The sequence below is a fragment of the Zootoca vivipara genome, chromosome 1 (assembly GCF_963506605.1).
Source record: "Zootoca vivipara chromosome 1, rZooViv1.1, whole genome shotgun sequence".
In the NCBI taxonomy this organism is placed as follows: Eukaryota; Metazoa; Chordata; class Lepidosauria; order Squamata; family Lacertidae; genus Zootoca; species Zootoca vivipara.
The window spans coordinates 131141489-131162756 of record NC_083276.1 but is presented as its reverse complement, the minus strand read 5'-3'; the positions used below and the strand labels follow the sequence as shown (position 1 = coordinate 131162756).

Below are 21268 nucleotides of genomic sequence, written 5' to 3'. Positions count from 1 at the left end.
AGGATGATGGTTCACACCAACCATATACGGTAGTTTGCCACTCTGAGGCACAAGGACATAAGGACATAAGGACAGTCTGCTGGATCAGGCCAATGGCCCATCTAGTGCAGCATCCTGTCCTCACAGTGGCCAACCAGATGCTTGTGGGAAAGCAGAAACCCCTCCTGTGGGTTCCAGCAACCGCAGGAAGCATTGCTGCCTCCAACTGTGGAAGCAGAGCATAGTCATCGTAGCTAGTAGCCCTTGATAGCCCTCTTTTCCATGAATTTGTCCAAGCCTCATTTAAAGCAATCCAAGCTTGTGGCCATTGCTGCTTCATTGGAGAGTGAGTTTTATAATTTGGCTACACACTGCGTGAAGAAGTACTTCATTTTATCTGTCCTATTTTTTAAACTTTTATCATGTTGCCTCTTCCTTGCCTTTCCTCTAAACTAGAAATTCCCAGTGCTGCAACGAGTGCAAAACACTAGAAAGCTCTTGTGCCCCTGCTGGCTTTCTACCTGCCTGGTTGCTCTTGTTTGTTTCATTGTTTCTGTGCCTTGGCCTCCTCACCCTGTTGCCGAACTCACACATCTGTTTAACTCACCTTGATAAGCAGCCAGGGCCAAGTCACTTTGTCAGCTGGGGCTCCCTCTAGCTCATGGAGTGGGTTCCCCGACTAGCTGGTTCAATCTCACATGTTGACAGAAACCGCTTCCCTTCTGTCTAATATTTAGAACAGGGCTTTCCCTTTCTCATTTAGTCTATAACTCGCAAGCTTTTTAACACCATGGTCCTTTCCCCATCTTCATCACCCACCAATGTAGATATTTCTTTGGCTCAGTTTTCTCCCTTGGAAACTTAGAGCTTCATGCCGGTTTTCCAGGGAAGAAAACAAAACTCCATGGAGCAGGGAAGAAATGCATAACTGCAACGGGCCTCTTGTTTCAAAACAAAAGCTGAGTTCAGGGAAAGCTTTTCACCATCATGAAGATGAATCATACATAACAAATCTAATATAATAAATTAGCTGAAATCCTCCACTGAACTGGATAAAGCAAAAGAAAATGCTGCCACAAACTCCCCCATGAAACTGGATGAAGCAATTCATTCATTTTCCAATGCAAACTTCATACACTTGAGACTGAATGGAATTTAAAATGAGAGCATAGAAGGCAGTAGCTCTGGATCAGGTAACAAAAGAGGGGTGGTGTTTTTTGTTGTTGTTCTGTCTCTGCTTAATTTGAATTCAGTTCACAGCATTATTATTACAGTCGCAGCTTGGTTGCCGAACACCTTGGAAGTGATTGTTCCGATTTTCAAATGATTTTCGGAAGCTGAACATCTGGTGCAGCTTTCACGGCTTCTGATTGGCTGCAGGAGCTTCCTGCAGCCAATCAGAGGCCGTGCTTTGGTTTCTGAACATTTTGGAAGTCGAATGGACTTCCAGAATGGATTCTATCAACATCATCATCATAATTATCATCATCATTATTACTTTTTATTAAATTTGTATATTTCCGTTCAACTGAAGATCACAGGGTGGCTGACAACATAAAAATACAAAATGAGAACACAAAATACATACCATAATAATAAAAGAAAAACAAACCAGTAACCTCCCCTCCTACAAACACATTTTAAATCCCATAGAACAGGCACGTCCAACAGGTAGATCGTGATCTACCGGTAGATCACTGGACGTCTGTGGTAGATCACTGGTAGATCACTGGCTCCCCCCAAAGCAGCTCAACAACTTTAGCTCCCCTAAAAAAAGCTCAACACTTTTGCCCTGCACCCCCCAAAATGTGGCTTTCCTCTTCCCTAAAAGAAGGTCAACAACTTTGACCTGAACCCCCCCAAAATAGGGTTTTCCTCCTCCCTAAAAAGCTGAACTTCGACCTGAACCCCCCAAAACAGGGCTTTCCTTCATAGAAAAAGTTCAACAACCTTGACCTGAAGCCAAAAAAAGGGGGTAGATCACTGCCAGTTTTTAACTCTGTGAGTAGATCACAGTCTCTTGAGAGTTGGCCACCCCTGCCATAGAATGTTGATCAGCCAAACCCGGCTAAAGAGAAAAGTTTTCACCCGGCGCCTTCATTTATGTAATGTAAGCATCAGGTGAGTCTCCATGGGGAAGCATTCCAAAAACAGAAAAGCTGCACTGAACTCATAGGTTGGGGTCACAAGAACCTGGGTTTGAGCGTACATCACATTAACAATTAAGGCCACTGAGACATGAGAACTAGCTGAAGGAAGCAGGGATATGTGAAAAACAACAACACTCCATTTCATTTAGCCTTTCAATATACTTTAGTTGAGATCCCTGCATTGTGGGGGTTTGGACTAGAAGGCTCTACAATTCTATGATTCTATGAGGAACCTCAAAATTGGCCTCAAAACTTCACTTTAGCTGCAATTTGGTGTCAATGTGAAATATGTCATTAGATGTATAAATATGGCCACCATCCCAAAAAACTCTTTGGATGTTCTTTACACAAGCAGGATTCTCCAAAACCACTTTGATATTTTTCTTTAATATAGATTAACTTCTGTGGCACCTGTATACCCGGCAACTCTTCCTAGCTGGAATAATATATAAAGTAAATGAGCTCTTTATACATTAGTAGAAATGGGCAAGCCATCTCTATCTTGAACTGAACTTGATCCGGACCAAAATAATCCTTCAGTTTTGTCCAGTTCTGTGGTCCACAGACAGGAGCAAAAGAACTGGCATTCAACACTGCAGAATCTTGTTCTGAGTTGGGAGGATCATAGAAACATTGAATTGTAGAGTTGAGGACTACAAAACGTAAGGACAAATACTAGGTCATGCTAGAAAGAATTATTTGAAATTTAACAGAGTGCTGTTAATCACGTCTCCCTTTCCACTGCTTCAAACTATGTTTTATATGTGAAACATATTTTAGTGGCTAAGTAATTCCACCAATTGTCAGCACTATTCACCTCACCCAGATGAAGAACACCAGTCTCCACTAAAGACCACAAACTAGAACAAGGAATGAGTTTAGCTCACACTGTCTTAACATTGCAGTAAGATACAAAGAATTTAGGAATATGGGGTGAGTCATAAAAGCCTCCATTTATTTCTGACCAGTTTTTATACATTTCCAGGAGGGTTTCTGTTTAATGATGTTGCACTTATTACTGTGGCACCTTCACCTGCACTGTGGTAGGTCACTGTTGTTATAATCCTCATCTTGCAGAGGGCTAAAAGGGAAGAGGCTTGTCAAAGGGCACCTTTTCAGTTGCTGGCTGACTGACACAGGATCTAAAGCAGGGAGTTCATGAGTTGCAGTTCAATCTCTTGGCCACTCTGACTCTTGCCTCATGGCTGGTACAGTTCCCCACAAATCACTGGTCTCCTCTCCTGAGTAAGACTCCAGCCCTCCTTCCCCCCAGTGCACACTCATCTGTGTCCTGCCAGTTCCTGACACCTGATAAGTCTTTCAAAAACGCAATCACAGGTAAGCTGTGCCACATGTGTGGTTACTTCCTACAGAGATGTGGCAATCAGCACACTGCTATCCCAAACTGCACAACAGAGGCGTTTTGATGGGATGGTGACAATTTCTGGAGCAATGTAGAGAATCCTTTGACATGAACAAGTTGCCATGTGGGGCAATCTTCATGCAGCTGTGCTTTCACGGGACTATTATGCTGCTAATAACACAGGTGAATTTCGACATTCAAGCTTTTCCAGCAATGTTGCTAACAATTTAACTGATGCCATAGAAGTATTCTATGGATAAACTGGGATAAGCTCCACCCGGCCATTCTGTTTCCTGGAGTGCCTTAGCACCTAAGCCAAGCTAACACAATGGCTCACATAATCTATTATAAGAGAGTGGGGCTACTGGGGAATCTAGCCATATCCCAAAAGTGAATACACATATAGCATCCCTCCAGATATGTGGGCAGTCCTGACCCATTCCATAGTATGCAATTCACATGGAGAAACATAAGGTTCAGTCTAGCAAAGCTGAGTGCCTTTAAATCCTACTTATTCTAATGGGAGAATACTCCAACTGAAATTTCATTCTTCTAACCAATTGTTGTTAGTTGGCCTTAAGTCTTACTTGCAGCCATCATGTTCAAGGTTTTCTTTTAATGGTCCATGTGAATGTATACGCTGTGTGGGAGGCAACTATATGTGGTGTGAACAGATCTCACTATGAAGAGATCTCACATCTGTAATAACAAGTTTTAGGGGGGGGGGTTAATGAAATGCAGTCAATAAATCTGAGTGTTACACATTGCTCTTTTGCTCCAGCAGGGGCATCTGTTAACAGAATAGGAGGGGTGGCAATTTTTACAAGCTTGTCCTCCTCCCTGCAGTCCCTCACCCCACCTCAACACACACACTGTTCTGGTGGGCCCCAACCATCCAGAGCAGATTTTCAGGGGACACTGTGGAAGGTGGAATTGGAAGTAAATGCCTCCCTTCCTGTTCCATTAGTGGACACCTGTATTGGATATACAACTCCATCTTTAGAAAGATAGTAAGACAGCAAGAAAGGTGAGGCCCTTTGATTTATTTATTTTTCTGGGCTTTATATGGGTTTTATCATCTTTGCACTGATAATGCCAGTTCAACAGGCTGAAGAACCTCTATCTGAGGTCTAGAAAAACTGTGGATGGGGTTGAGGAAAAATCCCTTGAGCTAGATGGACCATTGATCTACTCTGAACAGGGCAATTCCTTTTCCCACTTTGTAGGTACTCATTTCCAGACTTACTGAGGTTGTTTCATGCCTAAGGTTACATGTATGAAACTATTTACTTCACAATAATTGGACCCTGCTCAATAGTTGAAGAGAACTAGATCTTCAGACTGTCAGAAAAGGCAGGGGGATTTCAGTCATAGAAAGTAACCTCGGCCTTCACAGCAGTCAAAACTAATTCTTGCACTAGAAATATAGACTTCAAGCCATTTAGAATACAATCCTATGGTCCCTGAGAAGGCATTTTAGAGGCCACTGGATCCATTAGATCTCCTTTTCTCTACTCTCAGAGATCTCATGTTGGAAGCTGTGGGAAGGTCAACTATCAATCCTGCTTCAATGTCAGAGCTCTAATATCAAAGAGAGTGAAAAGAAGACATTCTGGAGAGGGTGTTGTCTTCCTGTTCTCTCAACAAGCTCACGAAGTGGGGTGGGAGCAAACTATGCCAGTCTTGCAGCTGGAGTACTCCTTACCAGTGTTTCCTATGGGGGGGGGCAACCTTAACAAAAAATTAGGGGGGAGAACAAAATGCCATTAGTGCATTGGAAAATATGGTTCCTCAACTTTTGGTTGTCCTTTACCTGCACCTTTGGATTGCTCTGTAAACATGTGGAATGACAATGGGGTCAGCCTTTCCTGCATAGTTATAGAATATAAATCACCTCTTATCAGTTTTGCTTGTTTCCATATGCTTGGAGTTCTTCAGTCCACCATCTTATTGTGGATCTTCTCATATGGTTACCCATCCTTGATGAAAAATGGAAATATTGTGGCCTTGATCCAGAGAAACACAAGTGGAAATGAGCATGGCTTAGAGTGACTTTTCAGCCCCTCAAAAAGCTCCATTGAGCACTTGGGGACCCTCTTGAATGAGGTGTGTTGTGTTGTGAGGGGCTGAGGTGGAAGGGGGAGACACTGAAAGTTGGGTGGGGTGGAAACACCTTCCATGAGGAGGAACTTTACTCAGAAAAGGTGCCTGCCTGATTTTTTGCCCATCCATCCTTTCCCCACAGCAACATAGCCCACCTCGTTAAGAAGAATCCTCCAACCCTCAGGAGAGGGGGCTGCCAGGAGAAGGGAGGTGTGGGGAAGTCATTTGCGGTCAGTTCCACATCCACTGGAACTTCTCCACTGGCACAATCATTCTAGGTTTACCTGCAAAATTGATTGTTTCTTTTCTGGTGTTCTTCATTAATACTAGATACAGGTCAGTCAAAGCGCTTAATTGCTGGTTAATTGATGCATGAAAGCTAAAACACATTTTTCCAAAGGAGGTAGTTGGACTTGTACATATCTCTAAAGAGTCTCATATTCTGGAACCAAGACAAGGTAACATGCTAGTTCAAATTATCTCTAATGCACCTCCTATTCCCACCCACCTGACAATGATAACACAGAAATTGGATATTTATTGACTAGCATTCCACACCTTTTCCCAATATCAATTAGACATCAAATTAATGCATGATTTTTAAAGTACTGTATGTATTTCTAGATCTAGATGCACATACACAATGAAATAAGGAATCAATGAATTAATATGTATTGGTCTTACCTTAAACTCCTCCAAGACTTTGTAGCTTTTCCCATGGTATTCACAAAAGTTCCTCACTTCTTTGCATTCCGGACAGCATCCATTGTGTTCTACTTTAGTACACTTTGGGTGGATTTTGGGGCATTCTGGTTGGTCACAAACAGGTCCATCTTCAGTACAGACACATGGACAGTTGGAATGCCCTGGGAAAAACCGCTCTCCCAGTTTGTATACAAAACCACTGTCATCCACACAACCTTTCCCTCGATAGTCATCAAATATCAGATTATTATCATTATTTGAGATTTGATCCCCGTCGTCAGCAGGGTAGTCTTCATGGTTGAAGGCAGCTGGAGTGACCAAACTAGGAATTAGCAACAGAAATATGCAGGCTTCATGAATATGAAGAGCCATCCCCCTCCTCAACTTCTGTATATGGTCCTAATATCAGATATACACAGATGCTTCCATGGAGAGGCCAGAGTGGTGGGCTGAAAACAAATATTTTAAATAGGTACAATTTGAAACATATATAGCTATATAGCAGCTGACAAACATTAACTAATTAGAAATCCTGTCTTTTCAAGAACCATGGGGTCAAATCATTAGGTCATGTATGTAATACTGGCATAATCAACTGGAAATACGTGTACATAATTTGGATAATCCTCAAGCTATATTGGCTCTGTCTAATGCCAGGAATTGGTTGTTTATCTAACTTCATCTGGATAGCATGCACAATGTGTACCTCAATTCTCCTTGTTAAATTAAACAATGTTCACACAACATAATGAAATGGTATAAAGCAGAGTATTGCTAAATCTCAATGGATGATGAGCTATATGCCTTCAACTTGTCTCCAGATAACGCATCCATCATTATAACTAGAAAACTAAAAGGGAATGCTAATCCAAACTGGATTGGACAATATGCCTATTAGCCAAGCAAGATAAGAATTGATACTTCTTGACGTTAGTCAGACTCCTATGTGACAAACACATTAGTCACATGTTGAATATTTCCCATGCTGTTTGCATAAATACAAGCAATTTATTGTTTACATCTAGGTGACATGCACATTTGTTTACTCACTGGTGCAGATTTTTTTTTAAAAGAAATTGCTAAGAGGATGAATTACAGGTGAATGAGACTTTAATGGAATTCAGTCTAGAGTCCATAATCATTTCTATCTTACTACTGGGATCACAACTCAGCACTGCTTTCAATCTACCTCAATTGGTTAATTAAAACTAAGATGTAAATATGCCAGGTGTTTTCATGGGAAGCAAGAGGTAAAAGAGAGAAAGATTCTGAAATGTAATTACATTTAGACTTTGAATGAGAAGAAAATGGTGTACCAATTGTACTACTGAGTATAATGAAAAATGTTTGGCTGTGGTACTTATCTGGCAGAAATCAAAAGGTGTATTATAGTCTTTTCTATATGAACTGATTCATAATGGCTTCTTTTTCTTAACCAGTAGCCTCCAGTGTGCCTTACAGGGGCTCAACATGACTGTAGCACTCATATGTATGAGTACTTGTGGATCCTAAGTGGCTGTGTTCATACTTGGATTTGCTAACCGATTGTTTTTCTTATTTTACATTTCCCCTTGCCTTATCGTAAAGCCTTAGGGCATCTAATATCATCTCAAAATATATAAACACTGAGTCACAATCAGCATGTACAAGGAGAAACCTACTAGGCACACTAAATTATTTCAATAGGCCATGTCAACTTAGTATCTCATAAGCCACCATATACACACAGATACCCCACACAATTCAGAAAGGAAGGCACATACACAGATTGCCTGGTTTCAAAATGAAGGGGAGTCCTGCCTTTCCCTCACACTCTGCTTCTATTTTGCTGCTTTACTATTGGCTGTGCTCAGTTATCACTCTGACAGACTTACTCCTGTAACACTCTTCTTGCCCAGGAGCAAGAGAAGAAAAAGGTGGGAAGGAGGGTTTCGATGAAATTGGAGAGGAAACAGAAATTCTATAAATTCTAAATTTATAATCAAAATCTTCTAAGGCAAGAGTTATTTCAATTAATTGGATGTGTGGCACAGAGTCAAAATCAAAACAATCTTCTTGCCTCTTTTGAATCTCTTGCTGTCTGGGACCAACTTAACAGTGGTCTATATCAAACTGACACACACACATGCTACTAATGATAGGAAATGTAATTTTTATATCAACATGTACACAATGAATGTGTATCATTTATATGCACATTTGTATATGCATCTCTATATGCCATGTTCTTTTAAAAATAAAATGCTGCCAAGCAAGAATGACTCAGGGAAAAAGCAAGCCTTGCATCTTGCAGAGCAAACTAGATGATCCTGTTGACAAAGCAGTTTATTCAGTGCTGAGAGAAAGCAAAGAAGGGGATTGGGTGTTTCACATGTCTGCTCAGAATGTTTCATTGCTTGAAGTTCAAGATATGCTTTTACCACAAGGGTACATCCTACAGCAGTGGCAAGAGCATTTCACTCTGTTTTATTTGTGTTGCAGAACTGTTTAGCCTGCCTTTCAGATGCAGTCAGAGAGTCACTCACATGCTACAGGTAGGCTCAAGTGAGCCCATGCTTAAAGCTGTGGAAACTTTAGAAAACAAGCAAATTGCAAAAAAGTGATTTATAGTGGGGGCAACAGAAAACAACCCATTGAATAAAATCAAGCATTATGAATAAAAAGAAAACAAATTTCACAAAGGATCAACATTGTTAACAATACTTTGCTACAGCATTTGACCATTCTGGGTATTTTGTTAGAACTTCATTAGCCTATGTTTTTTATAGAGAGAGGAGAGATGGAATATAATGAAAATCTATTCTGTTGTTTAAAAATTCAACATGTAAATAAGCTCTGGAAAGCTATCACAGTACAAATTTATTCTCTTTTATTATTTCTGATTCCAGGGAATTTTAAATTCTTGAGAAGTCTACATTTTATCTCATTGTAAAATGTATACTTACCTATTCCAAGTGAAAGCTGGAAAGGTTTACAGGCCACCATAGATTAAAATTTCAGCAAGTCCTCTGAATTACACTTCCAAGAAAGAATCATGGAAAATCCCTTTCCCCAGTGCCTCCCATTTCACACAGGAAACCCAGCAGATACACCAAGAGACTGAAGCTTTAACCCTGTGTTCAGAATTCAAATAAACAACCATAAGGGGGTCCAGAGGTGAGGCTTCTTGATAGAAAGCTACACTCCAAAAATATGATCATTGTTGCTAGATTGTTCTTTTATCTCCTTATATCCTTGGTTGCAATCTTCAGTTCCACCCCCCACCAAAAAAGACCCCCACCAGATCACTCCGCTCTGTATATCTGCAAAAAAGCACGCAAGGGTGGAGAATGGGCTACGCTTCCAATTCCAGAAACAGCAACAGCAACAGCATGCTGGAGCTTAGAGCCAATCCAGACCGAAATGCAGTCAGCAGCACCATCGTGTCAGTGTGGCTTTCCGGAGGCTCTCCCCAAAACAAATGATAGGGGACGTGTGGGTTTCCAGCACGGCAGCAACTTTTGGCAAGATTCAGCACCGAACAGCAGCCCCTTCGGAGCACGTTCCGTCAAGCCGATTCTGGGATCCTTCAGCACCAAAGACAGCGACCGGCGATTCGCATTTTGCATCATGCAGGCGGCGGAACGTGCCGCTCCTCTGGGCGAAAAAAACAAATCCTATAGCTTCTATTCAATGGGTCCACGTTCACTCTGGGAAGCTTTCCCTAGACGGAAGGTATTTTCTAAATTACCCATAAATATACTTTTGCATTTGACAACTACCTTCCAAAGAAACAAAACAGAAACGCTGCCGATTTCAAAACAGTAGAATCGGGCGAGACTGCAGGGCTACGTTCCAGGAAGTGGCAGTCGGTAGATTAAGGCTCTCTGCAGTTACTGACTGATGAGGCAAGGGTAACTGTCAAGGCATTGGTCTGAAACTTACACATTCTTGTTTTGCCGTCAGTCAGAATTACTACTTTAAAAAATACATTGTGTGTGTGTGTGTGGTAGATATGTATTGAACTTCAAAGTGTAGATGAATTTAGAGGTTTGAACAAGTTAAATATAACACCACTGCCAGAAAAGTATATTTTCTCTTCTGCCTTGTGCTGTAGTACCTTGGTGTGGTGGGGGAGATAATTTCTCCTGCAATTCATCTCCTCTGTCATTAGGCGTCATTGTAAAGCTATTTCTTGAGGAAAACGCCAAATGATAGCTTCCTTTGATGCATTCTTTATTGCCAAATAAACAGGCATGATTGCAAAAAGATAGTGTGTGTACATATACATATATATATATATAAAACTAAAATAAGATATGAAAACTTTGCTTTATTTCAGATAATGGAAATACATTTTAAGCCACCGGCACTGCTAGGAAGGTGCAGGAGAATTACTGTGAGATTTAATAAAATAATGGACAAATGTCTCAGTTCCAAATGCGAACAGTACCATCAGAGCCACCCGAGACCAGGTGCTCTGCCTTGTGATCAAAAACGATGCTCTGAACTTCATCTTCATGGCCCAACAAGCTGGATAGAAGACCCGATTTGAGTTCTAAGGTCTTGACAGTTCCATCGTTGCTTGCAAGAGCTACAATACGACCTATAACATAGAGCAAGGAGATCAGAGGTCCAGAAGACAAGAGTACAGAAGCAACTTTGGCAGCTCTGTGCCTGAGGCTGTAGACTCTCACATTCAATTTATCCATTTTCTGCACATAACCAAGACTTAGATTTTTAAAAAATAAACCTTAAGATTTTTGCACAATATTTTTACCATAAGTATATGTATAAATAAAATTTAGATTGTAAGGGGCCATAAATGTTTAGCCATGAGACCATGAACATTTGCTATGCATTGAAGGCAAATACTGCCCCCCAAGCTGAAGACAGCTACTTATCCAGCAAACCCTTGTAAGCAGAGGATGTCCCGTATGTACACAAAGAGGTCCATTTCCTGCAATACCCCTCCTTGTAATGGAGTTGAAAACTTAGAGCTTCCAACTTGATTTGAAGAAAGTGGGGGAGCCCTCTTGAATGCTTACTCTGTAATCTAGGTAAAAATATGGACCAGAGAGAATAGGCATTTCAATGGCTCTAAAATGCAACTAGCTATTGAAAACATAAATTGTATCAGATGCTGAGCAAGAATCATTTATTTGTAACCCATAGAGAAAGAGAGAATGTGAATGCAGAGGGCAGAAAAGGGTGTCAAGGAGGGCTGGGGAGGATAGCTAGAAGCAGCAGAGACCTACATTTTCCAAAAACTGGCAAGGGCTGGAACTTTCAACTCCATCCAACTTCATTACAAACCTAAAAACCTGCTTGAGTCAAAGGCTGTACATACACACTGCCCTCTATTGCCAGCAACTCAGTATTCCAGCATGAAAATTTGGGTGGCTAAAGGGAAGTACATGTTTTAGTGGTAGCGTTCCTTCAGCCAACAAGAGGTTTCCGTGGCAGGAACCCATGACAGCCTCAAGGTCAAGAGTTGGGAAGGATAACTCAAATCCCTTTGACCCTGAACACATGATGGAATCCATGGAAAGAGACCCTGAAGAGGCACGGCACAGGACTTCATGGCTGCCATGACAACTGTGGGGCTGTCCCAACATGTCATCAACCCAACACATGTGACCGACTACACCTTGGACCTTGTTTTCTCAACTGGGCAGGAAGAGGGTGATCTGAATATTGACTATAGTCCCTTCCTATTGTGATTTAGGCTGCCTCTGAAGGCGGTTTGGAAACCTCAGCTGGTGCAGAATTCAGTGGCCAGGATGCTCACTGGGGCAAGACAGTTTGAGCATATACAGTAATGCCAATCCTGGCCTGGCAATGGCTGACAATTAGTTTCTAGGCCCAGTTTAAAGTGCTGGTTTTAGGCTACAAAGCCTAAAACAGCTCTGGACTGCAATACCTCAAGGACCACTTCTTCCCATATGAAATGTCCCGGACCCTGAAATCATCATCTGAGGCCAGGGGTCCCCAAACTAAGGCCCGGGGGCCGGATGCGGCCCAATCACCTTCTAAATCCGGCCCGCGGAAGGTCCGGGAACCAGCATATTTTTACATGAGTAGAATGTGTCCTTTTATTTAAAATGCATCTCTGGGTTATTTGTGGGGCATAGGAATTCGTTCACCCCCCCCCCAAAAAAAGTCTGGCCCACCACATGGTCTGAGGGACAGTGGACCGGCCCCCTGCTGAAAAAGTTTGCTGACCCCTGATCTGAGGCCCTTCTTTGTTTGCCCCCTCTGTGAGAAGACCAGAGGATGGCAACACGAGGACAGGCCTTTCCTACAGTGGCTCCCTGCTTGCGAGATGCTGCTTGCCTAGGCACCAAGTAAAAACATTCTTCTTCTCCCAGGCCTTTGGGTAATTGAACAATCTATGATATTTTAAACTGTTTGTGTGTGGGGGGGGTATTATTGTTTGTTACTATGGTATGTATTTTTGTTTTTTATATTGTAAACCTCCCCAGGATCTTCAGGTGAAGGGCAGTATAGAAGTTTAATAAATTGTAACTCTTCCAATATGCCTTCATCCTATGTTCCTTATTCACCTGGCTAGGCTTCATGGGGAACTTAGAAGAGGGATAGCAAATGTTCTCACTTCTCTATGTCATATCACTGCCCTCTAACCGTGAGATACAGGCTCCCACTAATAGGTAGGGGATCTGTTAGGACACCGTGACACTGCCCAAGGATATTAGAATCCAAATTGCTAGTGCTATACAAGAATCACAAGCAGAAAACCGGTTTTTTAAAAAGAAGGAGGAGGAGGAGAAGGAGAAGCTGACTAAACATCAGGAAAACCTTTCTGACAGTAAGAGCTGTTTGACAGTGGAACGGAATGCCTTGGGAGGTGGTGGACTCTCCTTCCTTGGAGGTTTGTAAGCAGAGGTTGGAGGACCATCTTCCATGGATGCTTTTTTGAGATTCCTGCATTGCAGGGGGTTGGATTAGATGACAATTCAACGATTCTATTATTCTACCCCAATATGCTATTGATAACTTAACAGCTAAAGTTAAGCTAGCATCTGGTATGTTATATATTTGAATTACTCTATTAACTTACCTGAGAAATTCCTCATAAATTAAATGTAATAATCAATAAATTCATTTCAAAGCAGATGTGGTCAAGAAAGACATCACAGCAATTCAAGTACCGTAATGATTACAAACACTTTTGGGGTAAAGCAGAAAGTTCAAAATACACTCAGGGTGATTATAAGTCTTTGTGTGTTCTGGTATATGGTTTTAAAAATTACCCAAATATGAAGAATTAATTTTTTCCAGGTCAAAGGCTGACCTGAAGGAACAACTCCACCCCCATCGTTCAGCCTGGACACTGAGTTCCAGTTCTGAGGGCCTTCTGGTGGTTCCGTCACTGTGTGAAGTGAAGTTACAGGGAATCAGGCAGAGGGCCTTCTCGGTGGTGGTGCCTTCTCTTTGGAATGCCCTCCCATAATAAAATTATTGCTGCTGTTGTTATTGCTGCTGCTGCTGCTGCTGTTATCCCTTCTCCTTAATAATAGTCCCAGGAGCCAATAGTAACTTGCCATTCTGAGGATAGGTGCACATGCACATATAATAAATGTTGATCTGATTGAAGAAGTGGGATTTAACATTGCAAGTATCTCACTTCATAGTTTTAATGGGACTCACTGTGCCAATACATTTTATCTTATACTTCTTTTAAAACCTACTCTATCCCCCCATGCCTCGGGATGCACTTTCACATTTCAGAATGGGCCTTCCTGCATGACTTCTTAATACTAAACGAGTGTCCAGCAGATGCTTCTAATGACCAACTTACCTTTTTAACCTTTTCTTATTTCTTGCTTCTTTGCAACAGCTCTGTGAAGTTGGGTACTATTAGGGAAATTGGCAAAGACTACCCACCACTTTCAATAGGTTCTACTCTAACCTCTATTGCTTTCAATGAGACTTTGCCATGTCTAACTTCAGTAGAAGAATTTGAGGTTATGAATTATTACATTGATCCAAGACTTTTATGTGAATTTTAGACAGAAGTGCCAATTGGCAATGAACTAGATCTAATCTAGCTTAGGGTGCAGCCCCAATGCCCTTTGCGCCAGGTTGGTGGCTGGGTGCTGGGCTGTGCAGAAGTTCTCCTTCACCCAACCCTGCCAGTCTTTGGGGTGATGCCAGCATCCACCTGCTGGCATGGAGCTCCCCTTCCAACCACTGAATGCGCAGACAGGCAAGATCCCAAAATGGTGCACTCAGAGGTGGGAGAGGGGCTGAGATGGCCCTCTGTGCAGTCATGTGATGACACCGGGTCCAAACTGGCACAGGGCACCAGATACAGCCCTGCCTCATTTCCATCCTGGCCAACATGAGCAGCAGGGCTATGGGTAAGGCAATAGCACAACTACTGTGTTAAACCATGCCAGGCACTGGCAAGGGTTTAGACTGCATCCTTAAATGCACTTAAGTCCCATTGAAATGCATGGGACTTAGATCATGACCTAAACTCATCTAACTTAATCTTGATCCAATCCAATGTCTGTTCTCTTTCTTGAGATGTATCCTGTTTTCCTCTGCTTGGAAATCTATTAGTACTGTAATGGTTTACAGAATTTGCAAAAATGAAGCAGAAAACAGAATAATTAATTCTGCTATAGGATGGGCTGTACTAAATTCTAGTTACACAACTCTGAGAATGGAGAAAGGAATTAAACGAGTAAACAGAATGAGGATGAGAATGGAGTAAACAAGCAAAGCATGGAGGGGCTGAGGAAAATTTGCTTTAGATTTTGAATTTGCTAGAGGGGAAAGAGCAGGCTTAACTTTACAAGTTATTTCAGCACATTTCTGCACACTCCACACTTAGAGGAGAGACACTGATACAAGTACAAGAGAAGCCAGCCTAAGCATGATAAATATGCCCTAATTTGCACACATTTATAACTACTGGGCTACTTCATCTAAAACAAAGCCTGACACAGCAAAGATCTCTACGATGGATTAGGGTGTCCAAAGCAGCAGATGTGAATATCTATTATAAGCTCTTTTCTAGTAAGGCTTTGCTGACAGAAGTATTACATATGGATTTCACTTGCAGCCAGGCTCCATGGGCAATCACCGAGAGGCAAAAAAAAAAATCCCCACCCCCAGTGTCTTAAAAATACTATGTCTGGTAGAGAGTTAATACCCTTTCAGCTTTTCAAACCAAAGGTATATTCCTTTTATTTTATTTTATTTTTCTTAGTAGGCTGTTGGAAGCTGCATTTTACCTGAGAAACAACAATAAACAAAAATGGATATTTTTTAAAACACTATATGTTTAATTAAATACTTGAATTGCCTTCTAGAGGATTAGGAGTATGTTCTTATACTGCAACAGACTAAGCTCTACATTTCCTACTGCATGAAGTTATTGGTTTAGATTGAATGTGGATTACTCTGCACTTGGGATCTCAGTGTTTTTAAAGGACAATGGGAAGAATCCATCCAAAGTTAAACACCTGTCAGTTCAACCAGTTTCACTGGAAGGCGTGAAGCCCTCTAAAATAGATGGGACCTCATAATGTATAACTTGTTTTGTAGACAATCTGCAGATTTGTAGGTAGACAATGAAGGCACACATGGATTGGTTCCTTTAATTGAAATAAGCGAGAAAGCTTGTCCAGCATCCCATTTCCAACTGCCATCACCAAGATGCTTCCACAATCCTCACAAGGAGGTATGAAATCAGCAGATTTCCTATTTTTATTTGTCCTCAGGTACGCTTCCCCTGAACATGGAGCTTTCGCTTTTTAGCTATGTGGCTAACAATGAAAAAATGAACATCCACGAATCTGTCTAATCTTTTCCAAGACAGCAGTCATTGTCACATCTCTGTGTTAATAATAATAATAATAATAATAATAATAATAATAATAATAATAATAATAATTTTTTATTTATACCCCGCCCATCTGGCCGGGTTCCCCCAGCCACTCTGGGCGGCTTCCAAAAAAACAGAAATTCTAAAATACAGAAATCCATCAAACATTAAAAGCTTCCCTAAACAGGGCTGCCTTGAGATGCCTTCTAAAGGTCTGGTAATTGTTCTCTTTGACCTCTAGTGGGAGGGCATTCCACAGGGTGGGTGCCACTACCGAGAAGGCCCTCTGCCTGGTTCCCTGTAACTTGGCTTCTCGTAATGAGGGAACCGCCAGAAGGCCCTCGGAGCTGGACCTCAGTGTCCGGGCAGAACGATGGGGGTGGAGACGCTCCTTCAGGTATACCGGACCGAGGCCGTTTAGGGCTTTAAAGGTCAACACCAACACTTTGAATTGTGCTCGGAAACGTACTGGGAGCCAATGTAGGTCTTTTAGGACCGGTGTTATGTGATCTCGGCGGCCGCTCCCAGTCACCAGTCTAGCTGCCGCATTCTGGATTAGTTGTAGTTTCCGGGTCACCTTCAAAGGTAGCCCCACGTAGAGCGCATTGCAGTAGTCCAAGCGAGAGATAACTAGAGCATGCACCACTCTGGAGAGACAGTCAGTGGGCAGGTAGGGACTCAGCCTGCGTACCAGATGGAGCTGATAAACAGCTGCCCTGGACACGGAGTTGACCTGTGCCTCCATGGACAGCTGTGAGTCTAAAATGACTCCCAGGCTGCGCACCTGGTCTTTCAGGGGCACAGTTACCCCATTCAGGACCAGGGAGTCCTCCACACCCGCCCGCCTCCTGTCCCCACAAACAGTACTTCTGTCTTGTCAGGATTCAATCTCAATCTGTTAGCCGCCATCCATCCTCCAACCGCCTCCAAGCACTAATTATAATTATACAACATGTGAAGAAGGACTTTCTTGCTTTTTTTCTATAATCTACTGCTCATCAATTTATTCCCTTCAACCCTTCTTTCTAGTTACTATCTCCATACCAGCCTTCTGCAACTGGATGACACCCCTCCTCCAATTATTTGGGCCAAAACTCCCATAATCCCTGTCCTTTGACCATTCAGACTGCAGTTTATGGGAGTTGTATCCCAAAGCACTGCTGGGCACCAGCTTGGACAAGGCTGCTGTATACCGTTCATGATTTTATAAACCTCAATCAGGTTGCCAATTAATCATGATGCTTCTGTGCTAAAAAATCCGAAACATTTTCTGGAAAGGTGCTCTAGCCCTCTAATCATGCAGGTTGCCACGTTCTACATGACACAATATTCCTCAGTTAAAGCAAATCACAGAAGCAGAGGCTGATGGTGAAATGGTACTGTATTATAAGAAATTAGGAACTAAGTACCAGTAGCAAGCAAGTACATTCAGTGAAAGATTTTGTTGCCTTCCTGTGTGTGTCTGTCTGCCCTGATAGGGAACAGCTCTCCTCAGACGCATTCACTTCTAGCCAACTTACAATGCTTTGCAATTGTTGACTGAATAAAGCAAGGAACGTATTTCCTCAGCAGCAGGAACGCGAATATGTAAGACAGAGAATGGAAATGAAAGGACTCAAAATGGGAATGTCTCTTTTCCATTACCCTTCATGTCAACACTGATCTACTTGCTCTGAAGAATTTGCTCATTATAATGTAAATTCGCTCCATCCTTTCCTCCAAAAGGAGATTTTCTTGTTGAGGGGAGTGAGAACAAATTGGGATTTCACTGCTGATTAAAAACGTTTTCAAATTAACAGCTCCAAAATGTCCTGAGAAATTATAATGTAAGAGTCTAGTCTAAAATATGCTCGTGTGTGTGTGTGTGTGTGTGTGTGTGTGTAAGTAAAATACATAGAGAAGGGTAAGGGATCTATAACTTCCATGTATATTTTATAGGGCTGGTTCACTATACCAGTTTTTCAACCTTTCTGAGTCCACGGCTCCCTTGACCAACTACATTCTTTCTGCTGCACCCCTGTGGGGCTCAGGAGCCCAGTTATGTCACCCCTTGCCTGCAAAGCGGTCAGCCCCTCACCCTTTTTCGAACACCCTCCCTTTCGGAGTGTGCCCTCAGCCTCCTCTGGAGTCCTCTGGACAGCTGCCACTGCTGCCCCAAAGAGATGTGCCTCCTCACACTGCTCCACAGGGGCCTGGCACTTGTCTGTCCATTCCCAACAGCAAAGACTGGTGGATTAGCTGGCTGGGCTCCCTTGCCTGCTTGCTAGCTTGCTCCGAGGCTGCTTCAGCTCCTGGTAGCCAGCACCCCCTGGCCAGCCCCAGAGGACCATTTGCCTGGGGAGCTTGTAGCCAGGGCAGCTATGCAAGCCTTTGGGAGGCAGAGACACAAGAGGGCATCAAAGGAGGGAGAGAAGGAAAGAGGGACAGAGACCAGTGTTGCCCACACCCCAGGGTGCCACGGCACACTGGTTTAAAAACCACTGCACTATAAGCATAAACTACAATCACCCTAGTTCTCAACAGGAGTCTTTATAATTTGCACCCTAAGAACCTGTCCTATGTTGTGAAGCCTTCTGCGTCACTAAACTACTGTAAGTTTCAATTACTTTATCTTGTACTGAAGGCAACACAGCGTATGTTTGTACATGTTTGAGATCCTATGAGCAGGCTTCAGCAGGATGTGAAAGAGGAACTTGCATGTATAAAAAAGTCATCGCAGATTAAATAGCCAAGACAGAATTTTCACATCTTTCTCAGGTGCCTGTAACTAAAAGCTTTTCAATATAGCCAGTTTGCACATTCAGCTATAAAGTGTATGGAAATAAAGCAATCTAGTTGCATGTATGAAGCAGATCTTCAGAGCAGGAGTGAGAATGAACAACCTTTTTGCTGCTCTCTCTCTCTCTCTCTCTCACACACACACACACACACGAGGAAGAGGGCGAATGCTACCCTATGTTGCTAAATTGAGATTCTTGGGAGAAGGTTGCAGATCAAATCTCCCCAGTGCTCCTGGTCCAAAAGATGGTTATCTTCCTGGTGCCCTAGCAGCAGAGATAGTGGCTATGGCTGAATCAGGCTTTAACCACCCCACCCTCAGGGCTGTTGATTTCCAAAAGGTTACTGGGCTGCTCTTAGCAGGTCAGAGACAAGAACCGTGGCTGGGTCAGAAGCCCAGGGCTCCCCAGAAATTGTCAGGCAATAGAGAGAGTGCCCAAGAGCTGTATGTTTTAGAAAGTATGTAGTCCTATCAGTCTTCATTTTCATTCTCTCTTCATTTCATCTTTCCTTTGAAAGACTAAATGTCTGCTTTCTATCATACTGTGTAAGTGAAAGGAACATATGAACTTTGCAAAAATGATAATTCCTGTACGCTAACTTCACTTCATTGGTAAACTTCTCATGTCCTGAATCTTCCACTTAAACAAAAGTAAATATTCTTAATTTAGATGTTACTTGTAAGACTAAGCTGAGATGAGGAACTGTATTTTGTTTAGGGGTAATGCAGCCCAATTTAAATAAGCCATTGGACCCAGAAATACCCAACACATTATCATATGATTATATATATTTTGATTTTGTTCTGTGAATCACCCTAAGACCTCCGGGTATAGGGAGGTATATAAATTCAATAAATAAATAAATACGTTCCCATTGGGGAATTATTTTCTCCCATATTTCCCCTTTCTTTCAGTTTCATGCACACTGGAGGTATAAATCCCATTTGCTTATACAAACATGCATCTTGTTCTTCCGTAAGCATCAACGTGGAATGAAGGATGAGCATGTTTTCCATGCTCATTTTCCATGCTCAACTGATGCCAAATAAGTAAAAATAATAGAACCACTTTTGTTATATACAATATGCAATATTCTCCTCACAAGAACTGTTTGCTAAAACAAAAATCATGCTGGTACATTGAAGCTGTTTAATTTAATTTGTTACTGCATGGTAGATTCCTTGAGAATGCAAAACTAGACAAGATTAATTTGCTGGGTTGTTACAGCCAAATTACCTATGGTAGAAGAAACAAGGCTGTCTTTGTCTCATGATCCTGCCACCTTCCTCCTGCATCTCATACCATGAGATCCTCACAGATAGGATACAAATTAGTTTTTGCTATATTAGTTCTCAGTTGACATCTTCTAGGCAGCTAACATTTAGTAGTTCAGTTGTTCTTAGCAAATCCTTGGTGCATTTGGTACTTACATCAGTACCACATGACCGAATCACAGCTAAAGTTGCATGTGAGGTGCAGTTCCTTCAAACCCCTGGTTTCAAAGGGCCTTCAAGGCACATTTCATGACATGGAGAGCCTATGCCTTCTCCTAGTTGAAACCACCCCCTCCCCAGTTCAACTTGCATAAGCATGTAGGTGTCAGTAAGCATGCCAGGGACAACTGCATAAAACCTTCATGCAGCAAGGCTGGTGCATGCGTGTTCAAAGTGGGGGCGACCTTTATGCCCTGCTTGGGTGCTTCTCAGAAGCCTTTGGCTGGCCGTTTTTGGAAACAGGACGCAGAACTGCATGGACACTTCAGCAGGCTCATGGGGCCCATCCACACTTACGTTTGTTCCCTGATTTAAAGTCATGGGTTCAAGAGAGGGTTTTTTTTGTCTCAGCCCTGGACAAAGCCTGCTGTTTACTGCTGAATCGGAACAAATGTCAATCTGCAGAAAACCTGATTGACGTTTGCAGTGGCGGCGCTATGGGGATGTGGGAGGGGCAGATCACCCTGGGTAGCACTGGGCCTGCAGGGCACCTCAGCTGCCACATCCCTCCTGGGCATCATGTCCCTTTTGGGCCCAGCGCTGTCCAAAAAAGCAGTGTGGGCGCACTGCCAGTCCCATGTGCCGGGTGCCCGGGAAACAATCGCTCTGGCCTGCAACCCAATCCACGGCGTGCCCAACCCCCATGGCACAGTGTTGACACCCCAGGCACTGGTGGGGCTGCCTACACTGCTGGACCTTTGTTCTGATATAGCTGTAAACAGTGTCCCCCCCCCCCCGGGTAAAATGGAAAAGGGTGGGCCATCAGCACACAAGTCAGGATTTGTTTAAGATTTCTTGGGACTCTTCAGGCCTAAGACACAATTGGACCCACATGTGACTATCAGGTCAAATTCCAA

At 42.6% G+C, this 21268-nt stretch overlaps 2 protein-coding genes across 3 annotated transcripts in view; both read right to left on the bottom strand.

Annotated features, from left to right (window-relative positions):
* Window positions 1-10282, bottom strand: part of VWC2L (von Willebrand factor C domain containing 2 like) — a 118169-nt gene extending 107887 nt beyond the window's left edge. The window contains exon 1 of the mRNA XM_035134157.2: window positions 6280-10282. Within this exon, the coding sequence (XP_034990048.1) occupies window positions 6280-6672 (393 nt within the window). The 5' untranslated portion in view covers window positions 6673-10282. The remainder of the gene's footprint in view (window positions 1-6279) is intronic.
* Window positions 10283-10573: 291 nt separating this feature from the next.
* Window positions 10574-21268, bottom strand: part of SPAG16 (sperm associated antigen 16) — a 392111-nt gene continuing 381416 nt past the window's right edge. The window contains exon 16 of one of the 2 annotated variants that reach the window (XM_035138897.2): window positions 10574-10885. In XM_035138897.2, the coding sequence (XP_034994788.1) occupies window positions 10710-10885 (176 nt within the window). In that variant the 3' untranslated portion in view covers window positions 10574-10709. The remainder of the gene's footprint in view (window positions 10886-21268) is intronic. The other variant, XM_035138915.2, reaches the window with a different exon arrangement.